At 48.4% G+C, this 21,079-nt stretch overlaps 7 protein-coding genes across 7 annotated transcripts; 5 read left to right on the top strand and 2 right to left on the bottom strand.

The window, feature by feature from the left end:
- Positions 1-3,142: 3,142 nt before the first annotated feature.
- On the top strand, positions 3,143-3,541 carry TGAM01_v200325 (hypothetical protein; the record flags this gene model as incomplete). The annotated part of the gene is made up of 2 exons (XM_018803193.1): positions 3,143-3,339; positions 3,394-3,541. The coding sequence occupies 2 exons, from the start codon at positions 3,143-3,145 to the stop codon at positions 3,539-3,541; spliced, it is 345 nt and encodes a 114-aa protein (XP_018663599.1).
- Positions 3,542-4,821: 1,280 nt separating this feature from the next.
- On the top strand, positions 4,822-7,047 carry TGAM01_v200324 (threonine synthase; the record flags this gene model as incomplete). The annotated part of the gene is made up of 10 exons (XM_018803194.1): positions 4,822-4,896; positions 4,961-5,047; positions 5,139-5,352; positions 5,405-5,476; positions 5,544-5,584; positions 5,635-5,799; positions 5,860-6,115; positions 6,177-6,189; positions 6,315-6,478; positions 6,533-7,047. The coding sequence occupies 10 exons, from the start codon at positions 4,822-4,824 to the stop codon at positions 7,045-7,047; spliced, it is 1,602 nt and encodes a 533-aa protein (XP_018663600.1).
- A 2,654-nt stretch (positions 7,048-9,701) lies between these two features.
- On the top strand, positions 9,702-11,124 carry TGAM01_v200323 (hypothetical protein; the record flags this gene model as incomplete). The annotated part of the gene is made up of 2 exons (XM_018803195.1): positions 9,702-9,891; positions 9,962-11,124. 2 exons carry the CDS (start codon positions 9,702-9,704, stop codon positions 11,122-11,124), a joined length of 1,353 nt encoding a protein of 450 aa, XP_018663601.1.
- Positions 11,125-11,475: 351 nt separating this feature from the next.
- Positions 11,476-12,369, bottom strand: TGAM01_v200322 (hypothetical protein; the record flags this gene model as incomplete). The annotated part of the gene is made up of 1 exon (XM_018803196.1): positions 11,476-12,369. One exon carries the CDS (start codon positions 12,367-12,369, stop codon positions 11,476-11,478), a length of 894 nt encoding a protein of 297 aa, XP_018663602.1.
- A 609-nt stretch (positions 12,370-12,978) lies between these two features.
- TGAM01_v200321 (hypothetical protein) lies at positions 12,979-14,941 on the bottom strand (the record flags this gene model as incomplete). The annotated part of the gene is made up of 5 exons (XM_018803197.1): positions 12,979-13,100; positions 13,173-13,507; positions 13,579-13,938; positions 13,991-14,737; positions 14,814-14,941. 5 exons carry the CDS (start codon positions 14,939-14,941, stop codon positions 12,979-12,981), a joined length of 1,692 nt encoding a protein of 563 aa, XP_018663603.1.
- A 2,874-nt stretch (positions 14,942-17,815) lies between these two features.
- On the top strand, positions 17,816-18,345 carry TGAM01_v200320 (hypothetical protein; the record flags this gene model as incomplete). The annotated part of the gene is made up of 2 exons (XM_018803198.1): positions 17,816-17,894; positions 17,969-18,345. The coding sequence occupies 2 exons, from the start codon at positions 17,816-17,818 to the stop codon at positions 18,343-18,345; spliced, it is 456 nt and encodes a 151-aa protein (XP_018663604.1).
- A 1,824-nt stretch (positions 18,346-20,169) lies between these two features.
- On the top strand, positions 20,170-20,818 carry TGAM01_v200318 (hypothetical protein; the record flags this gene model as incomplete). The annotated part of the gene is made up of 2 exons (XM_018803199.1): positions 20,170-20,223; positions 20,282-20,818. 2 exons carry the CDS (start codon positions 20,170-20,172, stop codon positions 20,816-20,818), a joined length of 591 nt encoding a protein of 196 aa, XP_018663605.1.
- Between the last annotated feature and the right edge of the window lie 261 nt (positions 20,819-21,079).

The following is a 21,079-nucleotide window of genomic DNA, read 5'->3' as shown; positions in this document are numbered from 1 at the left end:
CGGTCGGACCGTCCTATTGGTAGATCGGTCCCCAACTCCTCCTAGCTGGCATAGCCTGTAAGACTACCTGAACACTGCAGCGGCAGCGGTAAAACCCGAGGCAAGGGCTTGAGGGCGTCTTTGGTTGACTGCCAATGAGTGTAGGCTAAGCATTATTACATGCGGAGCATACACTCCGTATGCATGTTGTAACCCTTACTGTACATCCGGATGCCAGCGATTAGCGTGCTTGGTATTAAAAAACCTTGTTTTTTTTGGGGGGGGGGAGAACTTTGTCCGGCATGCCAGTTCAATTACCCAGCCCTCCGGCTGTGCTAGGAGCTACCATTGCCACCGCAATCCCTGCTACTCCTGCTGCTGTTGCTGTTATTGCCACCGCTACTACTGCTGCTACCAGCTAAAGTATCTAGCAAGGGGTGGAAAGAAAACAATGCCGCCTACTATATCACATACAGATTCATATTGTAGACCGGCGGTGTTTTTGTCTACTTACTGCATGCCTAGGTACTTTTGAATACACACAATTGAAAATATTTTTTTACACCTACATGTAGGTAGGCTGCCTGCCTGCCTTGTTGAGCTATACATGATGTATCGAATAGTAGAAGCAAGGTGCACGATAATTCTCCTTTATTATAGTACGTACATTTATCATCAAACAGGATTTGATTGCGTCCTTTTAAATTTCTCTGGGTTTCTACAACATCACTTGACGTTTCGATTTTTTCCAAATTGTCGATACGTTCCCAAGGTGATGAACCTGAGTTGGGTTTATCGTAATCGCGCTGAGTCTTCTGGGCTGGCTTTGAGTCAAGCAGCCAATTACTATGTTAGGGGACACCTGCCAAACGTCCCCAGGAGGAAAGAGGCTCTGATCCGCCTTTGGGGATGTATAGGTACCTAGTTAGGTTAGGTAGCTAGCCACCTGATTCTATTACGAGAGAATCAAGCCCTTTCATCTCCCCTTCGTGTTCCCTACGCCCTGCATCGTAGAGACTGCTCCGAGGGACCAAGCTCTCTCTTCTCCAGCCGTTTGCTCTGCAATAATTGGGTAGCTGGTTTAAAAGGAGCCAATCTGACTCTTGCATCGGCGCCATATCAGCAGTTGTTGCCTACCTCCGATAGTCTAATGAGAATCTGAATGGTCTTGTACAGTAAGTTTTTGCATGTGGCTCACGGTCTAAGTGCCAACCGTCTAATGTAACCCATTTAACCTTATAAGAACTCCATCGAGCGTACATAGCGAGGCTATATATGCTCCATCCGTAATTACCCCGAGGAACCTGAATGATTCCGAAGCCATATTCTTCGTGTTTCTAGTATAGGTCGCAACTCTAGTGGCGGCTATATTACTCTCACCTAAAAAAGCAGAAGACATTAGTATTACATCTAGACAGCTTGTTACAACATAATGCTCGAGTTGATTCTTTTGGTTCATTGCCGCACAATTTCTCGCTCATTGAGTACCGTGCAGGGTAGCATCTGATTGCTTACCTTTCATTCCGCTCTCTAGAGAATGACCGCTATAGAGCATACAGCAGGAATAATTTAAACACAATTCAGTTATGAAATCTGGACATACTGTATTCGCCTCGCTTAGTGCCCATCGACTAAATGCCGATCATTACGTGTTTGGAAGTAGTACCATTCGTTTGGAAATACTTCTTTAGGAAGCACGGATGGCTAAATAATGCTTGTTTGGGAAGTATTGCAGATTTAGGAAAAATACTAAGCAGGGAAGCTGTTAAGACTGAGCGAGTAACAAAAGGGGGGGGGGGGGGGCTGCCAGCACATGAAAGTGGATAATACACATACAAAGGCGCAATTATTGGTGCTGGTATTATTACTCTCAAGTGCGCGTATTCATTTTCTCATATTCTTGTTTTTCTGTATCTGACTTGCTTACTAGGGTGTCTGCACGACCTCGTTGGGGGTGGAGTATTTTCCGGTTTTCTTTGATCTTGCTGCCCTGGGCGGGATCGAGCGTATGAATATATTTCTTTCACGGAGATGACGTGCTGCAAGACAACAGTGCTATTTTATAATACCAGTTGTAGGAATGTCGTGCTTGCGTAATCGCATGTTCCGTTTGAGCATTGCTGAAAACCTCCTTAACAACGCTTTTCTTAAGATGCATTATGCTTTCTATGTTCTTTCTCTCGGACAGCCCCCGTTATATATCAATACCTAGCTAGCACGACATAGGCAAAAGCAGGGGCTAGCTGTACTGTTGTTCATGAGCTGTTATGGATTCTGTAGCCGAGCCTATACACGACGCCTGTATTGCATACTTGGTTCTTCAGTTTCACGGTACACGTGTCTGTTCTTGTTTCCCGACCTACTCTATTTGGACAGCCCTGGCTTGCGGCTACCGAGAACACTGGTGATGCCAAATCCACTATTCGGCACTGAGCATATGTATTCTTTAGTATGGCCGATAGAACAAAGATGCGTGTAGTGCTGCCTATGCATTGCATGTATGGACTTTAAAATTCTGCTTAAGAAAAGGTTTAATAAACGTAGTATTACTCAGATAAATAAAATAGAAATAAACGTAGACTCTCGCTTGCTAGCTGAAAGCAAACTTCTTGTACATTCATAAGGTCTATAGATCTTTCGGCCATACCTCCTATTCATTGAATCTCATAAGCAAGGCCATACTGTAATATTCAAGTTGAGCTTGCCTGAGTATATGCAGTGAGCTACTGAAAGTGGTGTTAGCGGTTGATACTAAAATTCTTTTCACAAGGGATGCTTTACCCCCTGCTGCATCGGACAGTTAAGCAATTTACCAGTTACAGTTAGCACTTATTCCCGCCCAGCAGTATGGAGTCGAGACTTCTGTGTTGGCCCGATGTATTTTGCGGAAGACTTCATTCTCCATCTTGTACAACAAAGCCTGGACAACTCTATCAGCTTAAATCTTACGCATAAGCGAGTAAACTCATAAGACAGGTATCACAGCATACTGTAGAAAAGGAAGGTGGTATTGTCTTTCAATAAGGCTGTTCAGCGTAACTGTTCAGCTATATAAGGATCGTCATGTTTCCATGTAAAGTGTGTAAATCATCACCATAGACAGCCATCGCCATCACTTCTATATCAAACCATAAAACCTTGTTCTTTTATGCCAGTAGCTAACATGAAATTCTCTGCCTCCAGCCTTCTTGCCCTCACCAGCTCTGCTGCTGCCTTCAGTGGCCAATTCAGCACGTGGTATGAGGGTGGCGGCGAGGGTCCCGGCATTCTGCACATCTATGTGACCGACTACAGCACTGGATCAACCTATGAGGGAAGGGATTATGATGGGAGCTTGTCGAGCCAAGGGAAGGAAATTAGGTGAGTAAATGAGTATATAAGTTGATGGTGAGGAGGTAGCTGACCTGGAAATAGCTTCGTTGAGACCAGCGATGGTGACTACAGCTGGAACGCCTCTGTCTGGGTGACTAGCGATGGATGTTTCAATATCGATTTCCAGGGCGCCTTTGGTGTCGGCCACGGTTACTGCTGCGGCGGCTTTCCCTGCAACCTGAGCGCCTAAGCATTACGATTTGACTCTTATAGTCGTAGCCAAGCTTTCACACGGTAAGCTGATAGGAAGACTTCTTCAGCGGCCTGATTCACTAACGAGCTATAAGCTATCTTGACAGGTATCTTGAAATCTAGTTCAATTAGCTGGTTATCGATTTTTTCTTCCTATTTAATTGCTTCTTTTTTATGTACATAGTTAGTGTAACGATCCGTTATACCGTTAAGCCAACAGGACAAAAGATTAGGCCAATAACCACTATTGTAGCAGTTACTGTAACGGAACCAGCTGCTTATAAAGGGATCTATCTGTAACAGTGAACCAGGTTGTAACAGTTAGCTAATATGAAATTTGCAATGAATTTAAATGTTGGATTCTGATACTGCTAAATTTGAGTGTGACACAACAACAAGATTCGTATATGAGTCAATAGTTCTTTTTCTAGTTATAAATACCAATTCCTTTACATGATGATATTAGTAATGGTTGCCAACTCTGTAATTGCTTTGCTTCTTTTTCTTAGAACAGACTGTTATAATTCATAATCTCTTTGTCTTTGCTAAGTCCGAAAGAGCCAGCCAATCATAGCTTGAGATTTCTTGTATATTTCCTATTACACGAATGGTTTAATTCTCTAGCTTCAGCAACTATTATGAGTCCTCAGTTGACCGCGAGTTGAGAAGATGTCAACGTTAGCTGGTCAAGCTGGCGCTGACTTCAGTGCATTGTAATCTGGGTTACTGCTAGAAGTGGAGGTAGAGTGGGAAACCATGTAAATGAGTAATATTAGGCGCTTAGAGTTTGCGGATAACGAAAGTGGCACGTTAAAACAACAATTTCCTTTGTAGTTTGTTTTGTTAGCGGCTTATTGAACTTTTGCCCTTTTTATCCGTATTTTAGGCATTAGTTAGGGCGAACGGTCACATAGCTATTCTATAGACATCAATTAGCGCAAAATTGAAGTGCAGAATTATCGCCTTGGAAATAGGCTGGCTCGATGGAACAAATTGCGACAGATGCTCGGTAGACAAAATTCTTACTGTTGATGTTTTGTGTAGGAGAGATGGAATCCAAAGTAAAAGCTTTGCGACTCTTCGCTGTAAATCTTGTAAATAGCGCCTGCAAGCTTAATATAGCGCAAGCTTTATTGGGCCAGTGACTGTTCAAACTCTATCCGGTTTCGGCCGGCCGATTTATCCTCCGGGCTGTTCTCAAAACCTCCCACCTCAGATCGGAGGGGCAATTGATTGCAATCTCCAGACAATCATCAACGCTGTAAAAGTTGCGAAAAAATGGCAAACGGCGCAGAGAACAAGACTCATACCGAGTCGCAAGTCTATCTGTCTACCAGAGGCGGCGATTACGATGTTGGTGTTCCTTTCTTCTTTCCCTGCCGGGCAATAATCGCCACCACGTACTAACATCTCGAAGTTGTCATTCGAGACTGTTGTCCTCAAGGGACTCGCAGCCGACGGGGGTCTCTTTCTGCCGCATCAGATTCCAACCGCAGACAAATGGGTATGTGCGCAACAAGACAATTTTCGATATCGCATTCTGCGATTCTGTTTAATAGTCTTCACCGTGGACCAATGGCTAAGACAGACTTCAGCGCGAGTGGAAAGACCTCTCCTACCCCGAATTGGCCTTTGAGATCCTCAGCCTGTACATCTCGCGATCCGAGATCCCCGCAGACGACCTGAAAGCCATCATCGATCGAAGCTACTCGACCTTCCGCTCGAAAGATGTCGCCCCGCTGGTGCATCTAGAGAACAATCTGTATCTGCTTGAGCTGTTCCACGGTCCAAGCTACTCCTTCAAAGACTGTATGCTCCACGAATGCGGATAGGGTGACATCATTGATCTGATATTTTTAAGGCGCACTGCAATTTTTGGGCAATCTCTTTGAGTACTTCCTCGTTCGAAAAAACCAGGGCAAAGAAGGAAAAGGTAGGCTGATAGATGGACAGTTCCTGGTAGAGCTGGATTGTGTGCATATGTGCTGACTAGCTAGTAGACAGACATCATTTGACGGTTGTGGGCGCAACAAGCGGTGATGTAAGCTCGCCTTCGCCATTTTGCACGACGATGGTTCTAACACTTACCAGACCGGATCCGCTGCCATTTACGGTCTCAAGGGCAAGAAGGATGTCTCCGTCTTCATCCTGCACCCCAAGGGCCGCATCAGCCCCATCCAGGAGTTGCAGATGACAACTTGCACAGATGCGAATGTGCACAACCTTGCCATTGAAGGAACATTTGACGACTGCCAAGTGAGTATAGAGCATGGTGGGAAGGAAAAGAAGTAGAGCCATAAGCTAACAATATGAAAGGATATCGTCAAAGCTATGTTTGGCGATGCCGACGCAAACGAGGCTTTGCAGCTCGGCGCCGTCAACTCGATCAACTTTTCGAGAATCCTCGCTCAAATTGTCTATTACTTCCACGCATACTTCTCACTCGCTAGACAATCATCCTCGTTCAATGTTGGAGATGAGGTCAGATTTGTGACCCCCACCGGAAACTTTGGCAATATCCTCGCCGGATACTTTGCAAAGCAGATGGGTCTTCCCGTGGCTAAACTTGTCGGTATGTTTTCTTCACCAATCCCCTCACGTTTGAAAACCATAGCTGACTCGTGTGTAATTAGTGGCAACAAATGAGTAAGTGGACGAGCCGAAGATACCACTGCTTGTTCTTACGGACTATCGTGTCATTCGCCTGAACTATGGCGATACTCGTATGAACGCTGTTTTAAGATCAACATTTATTAATGCGATCCCTGTAGGAACGATATCCTGCATCGCTTCTGGCAGACTGGCCGATATGTTAAGAGCCCTGTTCAGGACGAGAGCAGCTCAAAAGCCGAGAACTGCAAGGAAACGTTGAGCCCAGCTATGGACATCTTAGTCTCCAGTAACTTTGAGAGATTAATGTGGTTTCTAGCCAGGGGTAAGCTCCCTTACTCGGTCCGATTTTATCGCCAAAAGCTAACTCTTCGCGTAGATTTCGCTGCAACTGTTGGCATGGATGAGGAGTTCAACAGAAAGCAAGCTGGTCAAGAGGTCTCTGCCTGGTACAAGTCCCTGAAGACCACAGGCGGATTCGGACCTGTACACGACGAGATTATGGACAACGGACGCCGCACATTTGAAAGCGAGCGTGTAAGTGATGCACAGACTGTGGAGACGATCAAGTCCAGCTACAACAAGATCAACTACGTCCTGGACCCCCACTCGGCTGTCGGAGTTACGGCAGCAGAGAGATCTATTGCACGAACCGACTCAAACGCACACCACATCTCGCTCTCAACAGCCCACCCTGCGAAATTCTCAGATGTCGTGACCAAGGCCTTGGCAGACGAGCCCAATTTCAACTTTGAGGAGCAGGTGCTTCCTGATGAGTTCAAGGCTCTCTCGACGAAAGAGAAGCGCGTTACACTTGTGGATAACTCATGGGAGAAGGTGCGGGAGCTTGTTAAGAGCCAGGTCGAGAAAGACCTCAAGGCTGAAGGTAATTAATTTGGGGGAAAAAAGTACATCAAAACTGTCGTTGCTCCGCATTCTGTTTTTGCATGCCTAGATTATAAATTGGTTAGAAAAAATATCATCTTCAATTGGGGCTTGTAGCCAACTGATTACAGCGTAGTACTGCCGACTTCAGTATTGCAAGGGAAGTGAAATGGCGCTCGACAAGCATGATCTGAAATCAATACAGAAAGTTTGGCCTATGGAAATGAAAGACAGAGAAATGTCTGCAGGGAGTTGGGTTCATTGCGCGCAGATTAATCACTTACATGGACGGCTGCAGGTTGATAGATACAGTCATGTTAGGACTTCAAAACTAAGAGTAGCTGATATTCAAGCGGCTCCGTGCGACGTAACATTCGGCTATTACATCTATCAGGTCTCTGATATTCCCCAATTTTAAAGTGCTTGTAACACACAATTTGCTTGAAATGAGGCCTCGAACGAAATAGGGAGCACGATTGCAATGGTGCAATACAGACATTTCTAATCAATACAGTACAGCCGCCTTACAGTGCGTAAGAAACAGAGTTGCAACATGGAGACCAGAGAGGAACGAATGGCCGATTTAGGTTTGCTTGACAGAGCCCTGTAGGCTGTAGTCCAATTCGAGAAGCAAGGCGAGCCCCAGGTAAATCCACGTTGTTAGAGACATTCCGAATTAGGAACTTACATGGAAGAGACCGAGACGCCCGATAAAGCTCCGCCCTCGTGCATGGGTAAATGAGGAGGGGCTAGAAGAGAGACAGAGGTAACCCTTTGAATATTGCGCGAATGCATCCATCGTGTGAGCGAGTGCCTCTTTTGGATTTGCAGCGGAGATATAACGCCGTATCGAATCGTTCATCGAGGGCAAGGATTTATGCATGAGCTGTAGGACTAATTCTCTCTATATTTTTAACCTTCCTAGAGTTTATACCATGTCTTGTCGAGTTGTCGTCGGCGAAATTGAGTTAACTCGCAGCTGGTTGAAGCGTGGAATATAATTTCCACGAATGAGATAACATGGATTGCTTGTTTTGCAGCACGCGAGTGAATGACATGTCTATCGTTTTGGGGCAATGCGCCTCACATGGCAGTGATTAGAAAATGAGTAGCTTCCTATTTCAAATATGCGTTTTGAGAGAGAGAGACTGCAACGAGCTTTCTAGCCTTCCGAACTTTATCATAATAAGATTTGTCTGAGGTTTTTGCACTTTCATATCTGTACGGTACGTTAAGGCTGAGTATCTTGGATAAAGAGGAGCTTCATCCCGATGCCGGACATAGTATTGAGAACCTTTGGTGGATCCACTCACGATATCAATTGCAAAATGAAGAAAGTCACTACAACAATGACACGCGTCTCTCTTTTTCGCTTAACGATGTTTTTCCCTCTTGTTCGTTCAACACTCTGCCGGTTTGTCCGGGGCTGCGCGTTCCGAGCCGGGGTTGCCCATTTCAGAGTGGAGCAAATATTCGGGGCCGGCGTCCGGGGCTTTGACTTGTGCCATTTTGGGCAAAAGGGAGAAATTGAGAGGAAAAGAGGGAAAAGTTCCCAAAGGTTCCAAAGGTCTTGGCCAAAACTGAGCCCCAGCGGGAGGAATGGCTACCGGTATCAGGTTTCACATGTGATTCATCGCTGCCGACTCTAAAGTCGAGAACCATCTTTTGTTTTAGAGCATAGTGACATATCCCTGGCCATTTAACCAGGGTCCGTAATCTGTAAGTGCCATCGGCAGTGCGTCTGTCCCATGTTGGTGTTTGCCGTCAGTACCGAATGCAACGCCCGCATTGGGCCTCCCAGGCCAAATCTCGTCATTTCCATCAAGAACCATTGCGGAGCTAGTATCTCGTATCTACACCAATAGCCCTATTTTCTGTATGGGTTCGTATATGCGGATGCAGCAGTTCTTTTGCGTGCTTCACCGAGTGGTGGGGACTTCATGATCATCCGCTTGCCGGTTTTAGCGAATTTCCCAAACAGCTTCTCCACAGAGCCAAAATCACCTTCTAATAAAAGGATCGGCCTCGATATCTGTAACCTAACCGTTTAAGCTTAGGTAGCCAGGTAAACAAAGAGAGACTGGCGAAACACTAGCGATTATTACCCAGAACGTCTGTGATGGCTGCACAAGCTTCTCGGCGATGGCCGAGGCAAGTGCTGCTCTGCGCGTGTCTGAGTGCGGTAAGGATCAGGCACATGAAGCTACGCGTTGAAACCCCCCATCTCTTGTTCTTTTTCTGGAAAGATTTGGGGAATGGCGTGACTGGCTGTTCTGCGGCCCCCCGTGCTAAACGTGTCTGCCCAGCTGCCCTGTGGGTTTCGGATGGCTCCGTAAAGGCAGGTGGTGTTTCAGTCGGGGTCTTTGCTGACAGACAGCGACGCCAGGATGGAGGCTTGTTGCGCTTTGACGGCGATGATCGTAGCCGAATGCTGCGTCTTTGCTCGGCTTTTCTTGTTCCTCGTGAAATTCGATTCTCTCGGCCGAGCTATATTAGAACGATGATGGCCTCACTTATGATCCTGATCTTCAGCAACAATCACTTGTCTGTTCCCCATCACAACAGTCTTATAAGCCCGGAGCTACTCTTGAGATTGCCCCTTCTTCTCAAGCAATTGAATCTGTTGTGAGAAACTTGAAGTTCCGCTAGCATCCATTATCATCATGTTTGCTAAGAGCTCTGCTTCGGCCGGCCTTTTGGTCGCTCTGTTCAGCTATGTGTCTGCGAGCCCGGTGCTCTTGAAGAGAGAGCCCGCAGCGCCGGCCAACCTGGTCTTGTCTCCGGCCGGTAACGGTGGATCGGACTTGAAGCTTGCTACCCAGGACCACTTCATCTGGACTCATGAAGATCAAGGTATGTGACTCCATCTCATCTTGTTTGTTATAGGAGAATGTCCGGAGCGTATATCTAACTCAAACTGCAGGCATCTATGCCAACTTGACCATCACAGCCAACCAGGGCGTCCGTCTCCTCAGCGCGCTCAGCTTCCAAAACGTCGTGGAATCCGTCGACTGCAGCTCCCAAGACGTCACCGTCAAGTTCGACAGCGCCACCTCCCTGAAGGCTGCCCAGACTGCCTGGGCCTGGGTCAACCAGGCGCCCGCCAACACCATCATCTACATCGCCGAAGGTGATACTTGCGCCGGCGACAGCGGCCGACAGCCCTTCTCCGTCGAGTCCGTCACCTACGACGCCACGGCCAACACGGCCACGCTGGCTGCCACCAAGGCCGCGTGGAAGAGCTTCGCCCAGGACGCCAGCATCCGAATCAGCGGCACTCCGGCCACGGGCACCAGCACTCGCTCCGTTAGCAAGGATGTGGCCATTGACGTGAGCCACGACTTCTCCGGCCCCATCTACAGCACCACCATCGACGGCGTCAACCTCGGCATCTCGTGCTCGACGTGCAACACGCAGGGCACGCTAAACGCCGACATCACGCTCTCGCTGTCCGACGGCTTCGAGGCCTCGGTCACGACGTCCAACAGCCTCGGCGCCACCTTCGAGGTCAGCCTCACTGCCAGCGGTGGCCTCACTTCGCCGCTGTCCACCAACATCCCCATTTTCAGCACCGCCCTGGCCGGCTTCACCATCGCCGACGTCGTCACCATCGGCCCTCAGCTGCAGCTCGTCGCCGAGGCCTCCATCTCCAGCTTCACCGCATCTGCTACCGCTACCGTCGGCGTCGAGGCGACCCTGCCCGACGGCTCTGGCTTCACTCTCGGCCAGGGCGTCAACATCAGCCCCGTCATCCAGGCCAAGGGCCTCGGACTCAGCGGCCAGGTCTCCATCGCCGCCAGCATCGTCCCAACCGCCACTCTGCAACTTGCCGCCACCTTCTTCGACGAGGGTCTCGTCGGAGGCATTGCCCTCAAGGCGCCTCAGCTGACTGCCAACTTTGCCGGAGCTGCTAGCACTGCTGGCGAGACTGCTTGCGGAAACAGCACTGCCGAAGTCTCTGTCGAGATTGACGCCGGTGTTGAGCTCGATGCTTTTGGTGGATTCGGAGGAGACACTGACCAGCCCAACTTGACCAAGATCTTCTCTGCTTCCACGACTCTGTGGAAGGCTTGCTTGGTTGTGTAATTGTACGAGACACAAAGTTTTGGATATTCTATCGTTCTTGAAAGCCTGGTGTATATAGCTGTGAATTTGTTTGTATAAACCGCGCTTGTATCTAGGGAGATTTAAATGTTAGGTAATTGGGTATATAAATATATTAGGAAAGAATTATTTGGAGACTATTTAAAAGCCTTTGCAGTGAATGATGAAATAAGAAATAAAGACAAAAAAAAAGTAAGAGATGAGTTTTCACAAAGGAAAACAAGTCCAGAGATTTATGGAAAAAACGCAATCTTCATGCAATATTTGAGCTACTTAGGCTTATATATAATCTCTGCGACAGACACAAAATGCACTTGAAACTGTTTCGCCAAACTACGCAGTACCCCAGTGTCTAGTCAAAAACGCATCAAGCGTAATCGGCTTCACCTCTGGAGCTTTCTGGTTAATGGTTGCTGTAAGGTCAAGATCTCCCTCTTCAATAAGCCTCAAGAACTCATAAATCATCGTCATCGTGGGTTCTTTATTCTCCGCAATCAAGCCATTGAGCTGCTCCAGAGTCAAGTAAGTCTTGTTCAGAGACTTGCCGGTGATCCGCTCAACCTTGTCCACGAATTCATTTACCGAAAGCTTTTCCCCCACAATGGAGCTGTCCTCGTCCCATTTCTCAAAGTCGAGAGCCGCGGTGACGTACTTGCCAATGTCTCTCATGTCTGTAAAGGCCACCTGGCGGGAACCATCTCCAGGAATCGAGGCGTTACCCGCCTTGATATCAATGATAATTGGCGGTCCTAAGTAGCCTGAGCGTCCAATGGCCTCTTCTCGCGGAGCATCTGCAGCCCAGATATTCAGCCAAAGACCGTTGATGAAGCGCGTGTACTCCAGCCCGGACTTCTTGACTGCTTCCCAGACGCTCTCTTTGACTTTGTAGTAGGAGACTTTGTCGTATGCGGGGACTGCCCACTCTGATGGGGCAAACCGCTTCACTTTGGCTTCCTTGGCTGCTTCTAGCAGGGCAAGCTGCGAAGTGGCAATGGTCGGACCATAAGACCAGATGCAGCTCAGGACAGTGTGAACGCCCTCTAGGGCTTTTGCGAGCTGCTCGTGGGATTCATAGTCTACGACTCTGACGATTGCGCCTTTTTCCTCAAGGTCAGGCTGTGGGGAGCGAGAAAGAACGACGAGTTGATGCTTCTTGGATGCTAGGATGGCGTTGATGATGTTTGAGGCGATGGTAGAGTTGCCTCCGGCGATTGCGACGGTGACCATTTTGGCAGTGAGAAAAGGGTCTGAAGATTAAATTGAAAAGAAGAGGTTGATGTGTTGCTTCTAGTATAGGGCTGTGGGCGTTGTTGATGCAGATGTTTTTCGTCCGGACAGGAGGACGATACTCGCCTTTATATACACCCGTCTCGTTCTCCATTTTTTAAGAAGTCCGCAGGCGTCCATGGTCTAATTTGAATAGATATTGATGTTGCGGCATTACAAAATAGTTTTCAAATTGTCTGTCTTGTCGTGTCTACAAGAAGAGCAAAGGGTCCTGATCCACTCTCCGCTCAGCTGCCATCGCGGCCGAGGGCGGCCGCGCGGGTTACTACGGGGGCCCCAGTCGATTAAGTAGCGGGTGGGGGCGTTGCCGACAAATGACAAATGATGCCTGTATAAAGCTGTCTCAAGGCTAATCTGGTATCGATATCCATTCAAGGGTCTGCATTACTATGAAGTGCAAGGAGGTTTTATACCCTTAAAGGCTCATGTAAGAATTATCAACTTCGGCTCTGAACTACTATAGACGAGATGTTCTATTTACTTGCTCCCTTTATATCCATGTTTATTGAAATTACATGTGTCTATTTCCTCTTTGTATCTCGTCATAGATCAGCTGTTAGTGAGTAAAGCGACCAAACACGGGTCATTTTGCATAGGCTGAAACGAGTTGAAGGTGGATGGTGCAGACAGCATACTTGTGAGGATACTGTCAACTGATTGGAGGTTCTTCGCTACATGAAGGAGCATAATATTAGCCAGACTGCATTCGATACCACTATAACAGGGGATTTAGTATTACATACCTGCAGCCTGCCATCTCCTGCCGTAGTTCCAGGTGGCCTCGCGTAGCGTTTCTAATGCTGTGGCCCACTCCGTGTTATCCATGTCACCATGGAAAGATATCAGCTCCAAAGTAGCACGATAGACGACATGGCTATACGATGGAGGAAAGGACAGCACATTGACGTCAAAGTAGTGGTTATTTATTGTCCGCGATATGTCGACAATCATACGGACTATAGTCTGGACAGCCAAGGATGATGCTACGGTGCAATGGGTTGGGAATCGTCCCACTTCGCCTTTGCTCAAAGCTTCTGCCGTGACGTACGGATGCCGGGTGTGAAGTAGGAGGAGGGATCTATAGCCATTAGATTTTCTCTTGTTAGTATTGTTCACAACGTTATTGAGGGTATCGAGACGGCGACTTACACGAGCACTACGGCAGAAGGTTCGCAGAAGCCACATTTGGCACCCTTGTTGAGGTCGACAAGAGTTCGCATGAGGTCTTGGAGCTCAGCGTCCAGTTTAAACTTGTCATCACCCAAGAAATCTGACTCTGAAGCTGTTGCCAGGCGTTGACGATAAGAAATTGTCCGGTCAAAAAGGCGCCACGCTTCTGCTTGGTAGCCAAATCCACCAAGGGCTCTTTTGTCACGAGCAACACCATCCTCGCCAACTCCCGTGAATGAAGCATCGAGATCGACGGCTTCAAAGGGAAGGTGCTTCGGCATTGATTGTTGGTAGTGCGCAAAAGGCTTAGTCAATGTGGCCTCGGGTAGTAGAGTCGACCTGGCTCATGTAAGTATGCGGCCAATTGATGTGCTTAAGATGATGTCCAAACCTATCGCGTATGATCAGTGCCCACCATATGTTGCATTTCTCGGCTGCCTCGGTCCATTCGTCGCTGCTTTGAGGAATTTCAGACGGGGGCTCTTCATTGTGTAGGTCCATCCAATGACCCATCCGCACGCATAGGCCAATGGTCTTATAGCATTCCTTGTGCATGCCGAAGCCATACTCGTAGCACGAAAGCAGGATCCCTGCCTGGATCATCTCCAGAGACGCATCCACAGTTGCATTCAAGTACCAGTAGATAGAGCGCACTGCTCTGTATAACGGTTCCTGTGCTGTACTACTTGTAGGATAGTGGATTGATAGGAGAATACACAGCAGTAAAATCGCAAAATCCGGACGCTTGGTTTTGCTGAATTCTGTCAACCTGCGATAGAATAGCTTCCGTGACATGATGGGCATCCATTTGTGGATGTTGTCAAAGTAACAATGAGATGCCCCATATATCTCTCCTGGGTGCGACTGAAGAAGTTGGTAGACTTCATCACCCACGTCCAGTGTTGTGGCCACTGCCTCGAGACGCGAAACGAAGTCAGCACAGTCGTCAGTTGAGCCCAGCCGGCTCGTTCTCTCAGTAGACGATATGCTAGCATCTAGCGGAGTCAAATTAGAAATCTTGGACGTTCCAGGGATGAGCAATCCCTCAAACGTCTTTAGTCTTTTCCTCAGCTGTCGGAACTCTTCTAACATGGGCATAGTATCGGCATCTTCCTCGTATATGCATTGTATATGCAACCTAAAGCGATGAGCATGGATCTAATACCACACCAGGAGGCTAGAATCAGGTGCGATTCTAAGCTCGAGCTACTCACTTCTGGCATTGGAGGCACTTGGGCAGCGCCTTGTCGCATTTCTTCTTCTTCCGGCGGCAGGACAAACAGACATTGTCTGCTCGCGATGTGGGTCTTTCGACATTCAAAGGTGGAAAAGTGGAAGCCATAGCTGCAGATCAAAGGCTGAACAGTCGAATCACACAGAAAGGACAAGTGCACAGAGTACAAAGTGTTCGATTAGGAGTTGACTACGATTGAGCGCTCTGTACCCCGTACGGAGTATTATTGCGATGTATATCGGACTTTGAGGAGATTGGCGGATATGGCCATGATTAGTAGGCGGCCGCGGTCGGCCGCCGTAGCCAAGCCCGCAATTGCTTATGAGAGCAACGTGGGCCAGGATGCTGAGCTATGCTGAGCTATGCTGAGCTATGCTGATTGTCCGACAATAATTTTGTTCAATTGTACGTAGTTGGCAAGTCGATTTGATGCGACTACAACAACCTGGCTTATAAATCGGCGAATATGACTCTTTCCTACTTGAGATGAACAGTAAGTAGACTATATGCTATAGGTGATCAATCCACACATGGAGTTTCCACCTCCGCCATGAAGTCCGCATGGTTGAGACGCTTATGAGTTGGCTTCATACGTACAACCCGGGGCCAAAGAAAATTCTATAAAAGACTGACAGTTTGTAAGACCCTTCTCATCAGGGAACAATTAAATCGAAAGCTCTGAATCCAAGTGCCATGGCCGATTTCATCCTGCTGCATCCTTCACCGCATGGCTTCCCATCGACAGGTGCGTCCTGAAGAGTCACTTTGGCTCGCGACAATGTCATGCAGTTGGTCTAGTGGCGCAATGGCAGCGCGTTGCTTTCCGGTGGCAGAGGTTCCAGGTTCGAGCCCTGGCTGGATCGAGCTTCATTCTTATTTTTTTGGCTGTGGAAGCCTTCCGTCCTTGATTGAAAGACAAGTGATGCTTTTTTTTTTTTCTTTGCGTGGGTGTGAAGGAGGCAAGACTAACTCGTCGTGGAATGCAGAGCGATGGCAGCTAAAATTGGTCATGTACTGCCAGTGTTAAGTTTAGCAGATGCAGGCCACCGTCTTCATGAGAACCAGTTTTAAGCCAATTTTTTAGGCAAGCGATCAATTAAAATCGAAAAAAGAAACATTTGTTCAGCAAAAAAGAAAGAAAAAGGTAATGAAAGAATAGGGAGCAAGAAGTTGTTTCGTCGTCCTCTCTGAATGTTACGGCCATACCATCTCCCTTTTTGTTGGCGATTTTGAACGTTGGTTGCTGAAATCTCGCTACTACCTTAGGTACCTGCATTTGCTCTACCAAAAGTACTATGTAGCTGTTCATCTTTTGGGACTTGCTCCATCATCTCAGAAAAGAATATTCCTTCGTAGATGCAGTGAAGCTCCTGTTGGCAGACAAGAGTTTATTACGCAGCTTAGAGCCGAACGGTGTGGTGATATCGAAGCTCGATTAGGTGTTACAGCACACCATCATCATGTCACAGCTTTAGACCGGCATCTGGCTCCTCTCACGGCAGCTTAGCATCCCGCATAGTGCGGCTTGCGTCGCAGTCCATCAAGTTTGGCCTATGAGACACCAACGGGTCCGAATACGCGCGCCCTATGGCTACAACCCCTGCGTGGTCGCAACTTGGGTATCAAGCCTGATGCCAGACCAGCCAATGGAACTTGTGTACCCAAGGCTTCTTACAGCCCAGAATAAGAATACTAGTACGACTTCGTGCACTGAAGCGTAACCAACAAAACGTGTAAAGCGCCAGAGAACCTCGGTGATCTGAAAATAGCATACACCGTGATTCCATCTACATGAAGCATCCACCGATGTTTACATTTTGGCTGTACGTGTATTCTTTTCTTCCTGCTTACATGGTTGACGAATTCCACAAGAAGGCGGCTAGACCAAGCCACTGCACGCCGTCATAGGTGCGTAGGCACATGGCGCTGTAGAAGAAGACGGAATCGCTCAGCCCCCGGCCAATCAAGGGCTTGCGCGTAGACTACCTAATCGCTAGGCCTTCTTTTCGCAGTGGATGCTGCCCTCGCCTCAGGACTCCACGAGACGAGCAATTAGCAGGGCATTAGCAAATTAGCAAATTTTTCTGCAACTGGCGAGGCGAGGTGGTAATGGGTGCATCATCGTGCGGAGAGCCATCGGTACTGTCTGATCATCTGCCACTTTTCGGCTGCGATTAGCTGCTGGGGCTGAGACGGGGATCAGTCCTGGCGGGTACATGGTCGATACCTGGCGTGCGATGATCGTGAAACAGGCCGCTGGCGCTTAGATTCCTTTGTGCTGCGAGTTCTTGCGAGGTCCCTTAGCGGTTGGTGACGTAGCGACAAGCCACACCGAATGACATCACGCCGCTGGCAGTAGCTCTTGCCAGGCCAAGGAATGGTTGGATGGCCGCTGTTCAAGGTGCGAGACAGAATCAAAGAGAGCCTTGATCTGTACTATTAAAGTCCTCTCTTGTCGCTGTCTCTTCTGTTCTTCTTCTTGTCGCCCATCTCTCTCTTCGCATCGTGTCTCTTCGCATCGTACCTCTCCGCAACTGCATCTTTATCGCCTAACAGAGAGCTCCATCAGCTGTAGCGTAGCATCGCCATCCATCCCCAACAACAACCAGAGCAGCAGTCTTCACCAAAGTCAGCGCATCGCATCGCAGCCCAACTAGCCCGAATTCGAGCCCCCCTTGGCCAAGTGCTCTTCGGTGACTGGACAGCCATCACACGCCATCTTTAGTCGACGCACCCTTAGAGCCAGCCAGCTCCGCAGCTTTAAACACCTAATTCGACGCCACCCGCTTTCGCTGAGACGCTCCAGGTAGCTCGGCCGCTGATAAAAACCCGTGTCTCCTCCCGCCTCCAGGCCTCTGTCGGTTTTTTTCGAGAGCTGTAGAGTCCTTGTGCGATATCAGGCGCTTTGTTTCATCGAAGAGAAGACAGTTATTTCAATTACAATCAGAAAAAAAGGGCAGCTTGCCGTCAACACCGCCCATCATGGCTCTCGGAATGATCACCATTATCCACGCCGTCCTTGCCGTTCTCGTCATCATTGAGCTAGGCATTACAGGATACCGTAAGTCTCATCATGCAACTGCATCTTTACAGTCTTAATCTTTTATATTCGCAGCTAACATGTCTTCTTCACAGTTGTTAATAAGACAGACAACTGGTTCTCTGATTCGCCGGCCACATATGCATTCCTGCTGTTCTCCTCAATCTGGAGCTTGTTCGTTCTCATCTATTTGGCCATTACACCCATCTACCTTGCTCGCCTCTACCACGCCCTTGTCGCCTTTGGCCTGCTGGTCCTTACGACGATTTTCTGGTTTGCAGGCGCCATTGCGTTTGCTTGTTTCGTTGGCGCGCCAGCATGTCACGGAAACGGCTGGTGCCAGACCAATGAAGCTGGTGTTGCCTTTGCATTCTTCTTGTGGGCTGGTTTCCTGGCGCTCACCGTTCTTGAGGGCTTGACTACCTTGAGGGGTCATGCGCGGGCTGACAAGACCACCCCCTCCACCGTTTAAATAGCAAGTGGGTGCTGATCTATATGCGACAACGATGCGACAAGCGAAACGATGCAATGAGATGTGGTGCAATGCGATGTGATGCGACGGATGTTGTGTCGATGTGGGTTTGCAAGACCCAGGCTGATTTTTTTGGTTATGATACCCTAATACTACCTTGATTCCTGATTTCTTGAATAGTTATTTCTTGAAAGGTTTATGTTGGCATTTCTTTATGCGGAGGAATTTGGCGAAGGGGGCATGTCAAAACGGCGACAGTATGAATTCAAGTATGAGCTAAAGTATGAAATACAGTATGAATTAATGAAGTACCAGATAATTACTTGTTGCGTGCCTTGATGAACGTGAAAAGGAGTGCTGCTGATACCAAGCACCTTAGTAAGGATTCATTTATTAACGATATTTTAGTTGTTTATTCTTTGACTGGAACTGCTATCTCTGCTCTGCCGGCAGAATCTTGCATGGCATCATCAGCCGATTGTTGCTCGGGTCTGTGCTGATGCCGCCGCCGCGCCGGTTTGCGTGCCGACCCCACCTAAAGCGGAGCGGTGACGGGAAGGAATCTTTCATTCACAGAGGGGCAAATATACGTGGACAAGAAACACGTAAAAAAGCGATTACTTGGCGAGCAGCTTGACAAGCATTTGTGAGATGGCGAGCATTGACGGCGAAACACGTGGCAGAGGCTGCTGGTCCAACAGCACTTTAAACAGTTGGGACTGGAAGAGCTCTCATTCTACTGCAGAGAGCGGTGTGCTTGTTTTGCATGATCGCTGCCGCATTAGCCTCGTGCGTGTCCATGGCCGATTGAAGCCATTCGATGGCAGGGTTTTCTTGATCATTCCCAAGCAAGCAGTCGTTAGTAATTAGAAATGGAAGAGCTTCTCGTGACAGCTTTTCATCAATTTAGCCTCCACCATCATATTTCAGTGGCTGGTGGCTGACTTGTCTTGATTTCTTAGCCATCCAGTCAAACCACGTTTTATAAGCCACAGGCAAATGACCCCCGGCAAGCCATCAGCCTCTCAAAGAAGACAAAAACAGGGCCCAGCCACTTATTTTTTGCCAAGAAAGTTGAATGCACCCCTGTTTTTTTGGGGGGGTCTCCACTCCGTTGCCTGGGTTTTTCTCTCTCTCTCTCTTTATGTGTGTGTGTTGCGCTTTTTGTTGTCAGTGAGCTAGCTGTCTGTCAAGCTGTATGTAAGGTACAAGGCAACAAAGAGCTTCAGTCATCCGTGTGCAACCATCTCTTGAAACTAGCTTTTAACCATTCCTTGGCTCTAGCTCCTTATCGCCAAGTAAAAAGCAATATTTTACCATTTTCTTTGTCTTGCTAGTAGTCCAATCCGGCTAAAAGGAAAGCGCGCAAAGGTCCCCAAAGTCCTTTGTTGACCTCCAATAAGCAAATCTAGAAGCTTTGGCTTCCCGTATAATGTTTAGCTCTCTCTGTCTCCCAACCACCGCGATATTTTTTCTAGCTGAACAATCCCTGGGGCGCCTTACGCACACACTCGCCATTGGCCCCCCCTTCATCTGCAGCTCATCTTGATAGGATTGAAACATTAGTAGCTTCTATATAATAAAGCGGAGTTGAGGCGCATATCGCCCACGTTTTCGCGTTTCTTACCCTTTTTCCCTTCGTCCACTCTCTCTCTTTGTGGCACGTCATTGCCAGTGATTCAAAGGCACGATATATCGTGATTCTTCTGAAAGCTTGACTGCTAGCTGTAACGTCTTGATATTATCATTGCCGGATTCTTTGCGCCCGAGGTTTCATATCGTCGCATCGTCGCCTGTCGCATCTTGCGACCCCCATCGCCCAAGATGCTTTTCGGACTCATCTTCATATGCACTCGCATCACGCAGATTATCACTCTGGTAAGAATGATACTCCCTCCTCTCACGACGTTTGTGTCTCAATACTCATTCCTCCCAGATACCTCCAGTCGGCATGCTCAGCTGGTTTGTCAAGAAATTCAACGACGCAAACATCCTAACCCCCGACGACGTCCTAGTCCTCTTCATCGTCACCGTCCTCGCCCTCGCCTGGGCCCTCCTCACGCTGCTCTACTACTCGCGATCCTCCCACAACGGCATGTTCATCTCGTTCGTCGACCTCTGCTTCCTCGGCGGCCTCATCGCCGGCATCGTCTACCTGCGCAAGATCCAGTACGCCGACTGCCAGGACCCGTCCGTCGACAGCATCTGGTACAACCACATCCACAACGTGGGCATCCCGGGCTACTCGTGGCCCATCCGCAAGCCGTGCGCCATGCTCAAGGCCTCGTGGGCGTTTGCCATTATGAACACCGTCTTCTTTGCCGTCACGGCACTTGCGGCCTGGATGCACGGAGACAGCGTCATTGTCGAGGAGCGCGTCGTGCGCCATCGCAGCTCGCATCACAGCCATCGTCATCGAAGCCGTTCTGGCTCGGGGCGCAGCTACCACTCTTCGCGCCGAGTATACGTATAGACCAGGGAGGGGGGGGGAAGGGAGGGGAATTCTGCTTCCTATTTTCTTCTGGAACTTAGAGAGAACGCGGTAAACAAGCGATTTATATGAACGACGGCTGGACGATTCGATGACTGGCGGACTAAATGATTTTTTTCCTTCTTCTTTTATGAGCGATCGCAATGGGTAAAAGAATCAGCCAGGCGCAGCGCTGATGATTTATGACTTGGAAACGGCGGCATAACTGCCTGGATAATACTCTTCTTCTGTACGGGGTATATA

The sequence above is a fragment of the Trichoderma gamsii genome, assembly GCF_001481775.2.
Source record: "Trichoderma gamsii strain T6085 chromosome Unknown Scaffold_1.2, whole genome shotgun sequence".
Lineage (NCBI taxonomy): Eukaryota > Fungi > Ascomycota > Sordariomycetes > Hypocreales > Hypocreaceae > Trichoderma > Trichoderma gamsii.
The sequence above is the reverse complement of the archived record's forward strand: the minus strand, read 5'-3'. Positions and strand labels throughout refer to the sequence as shown.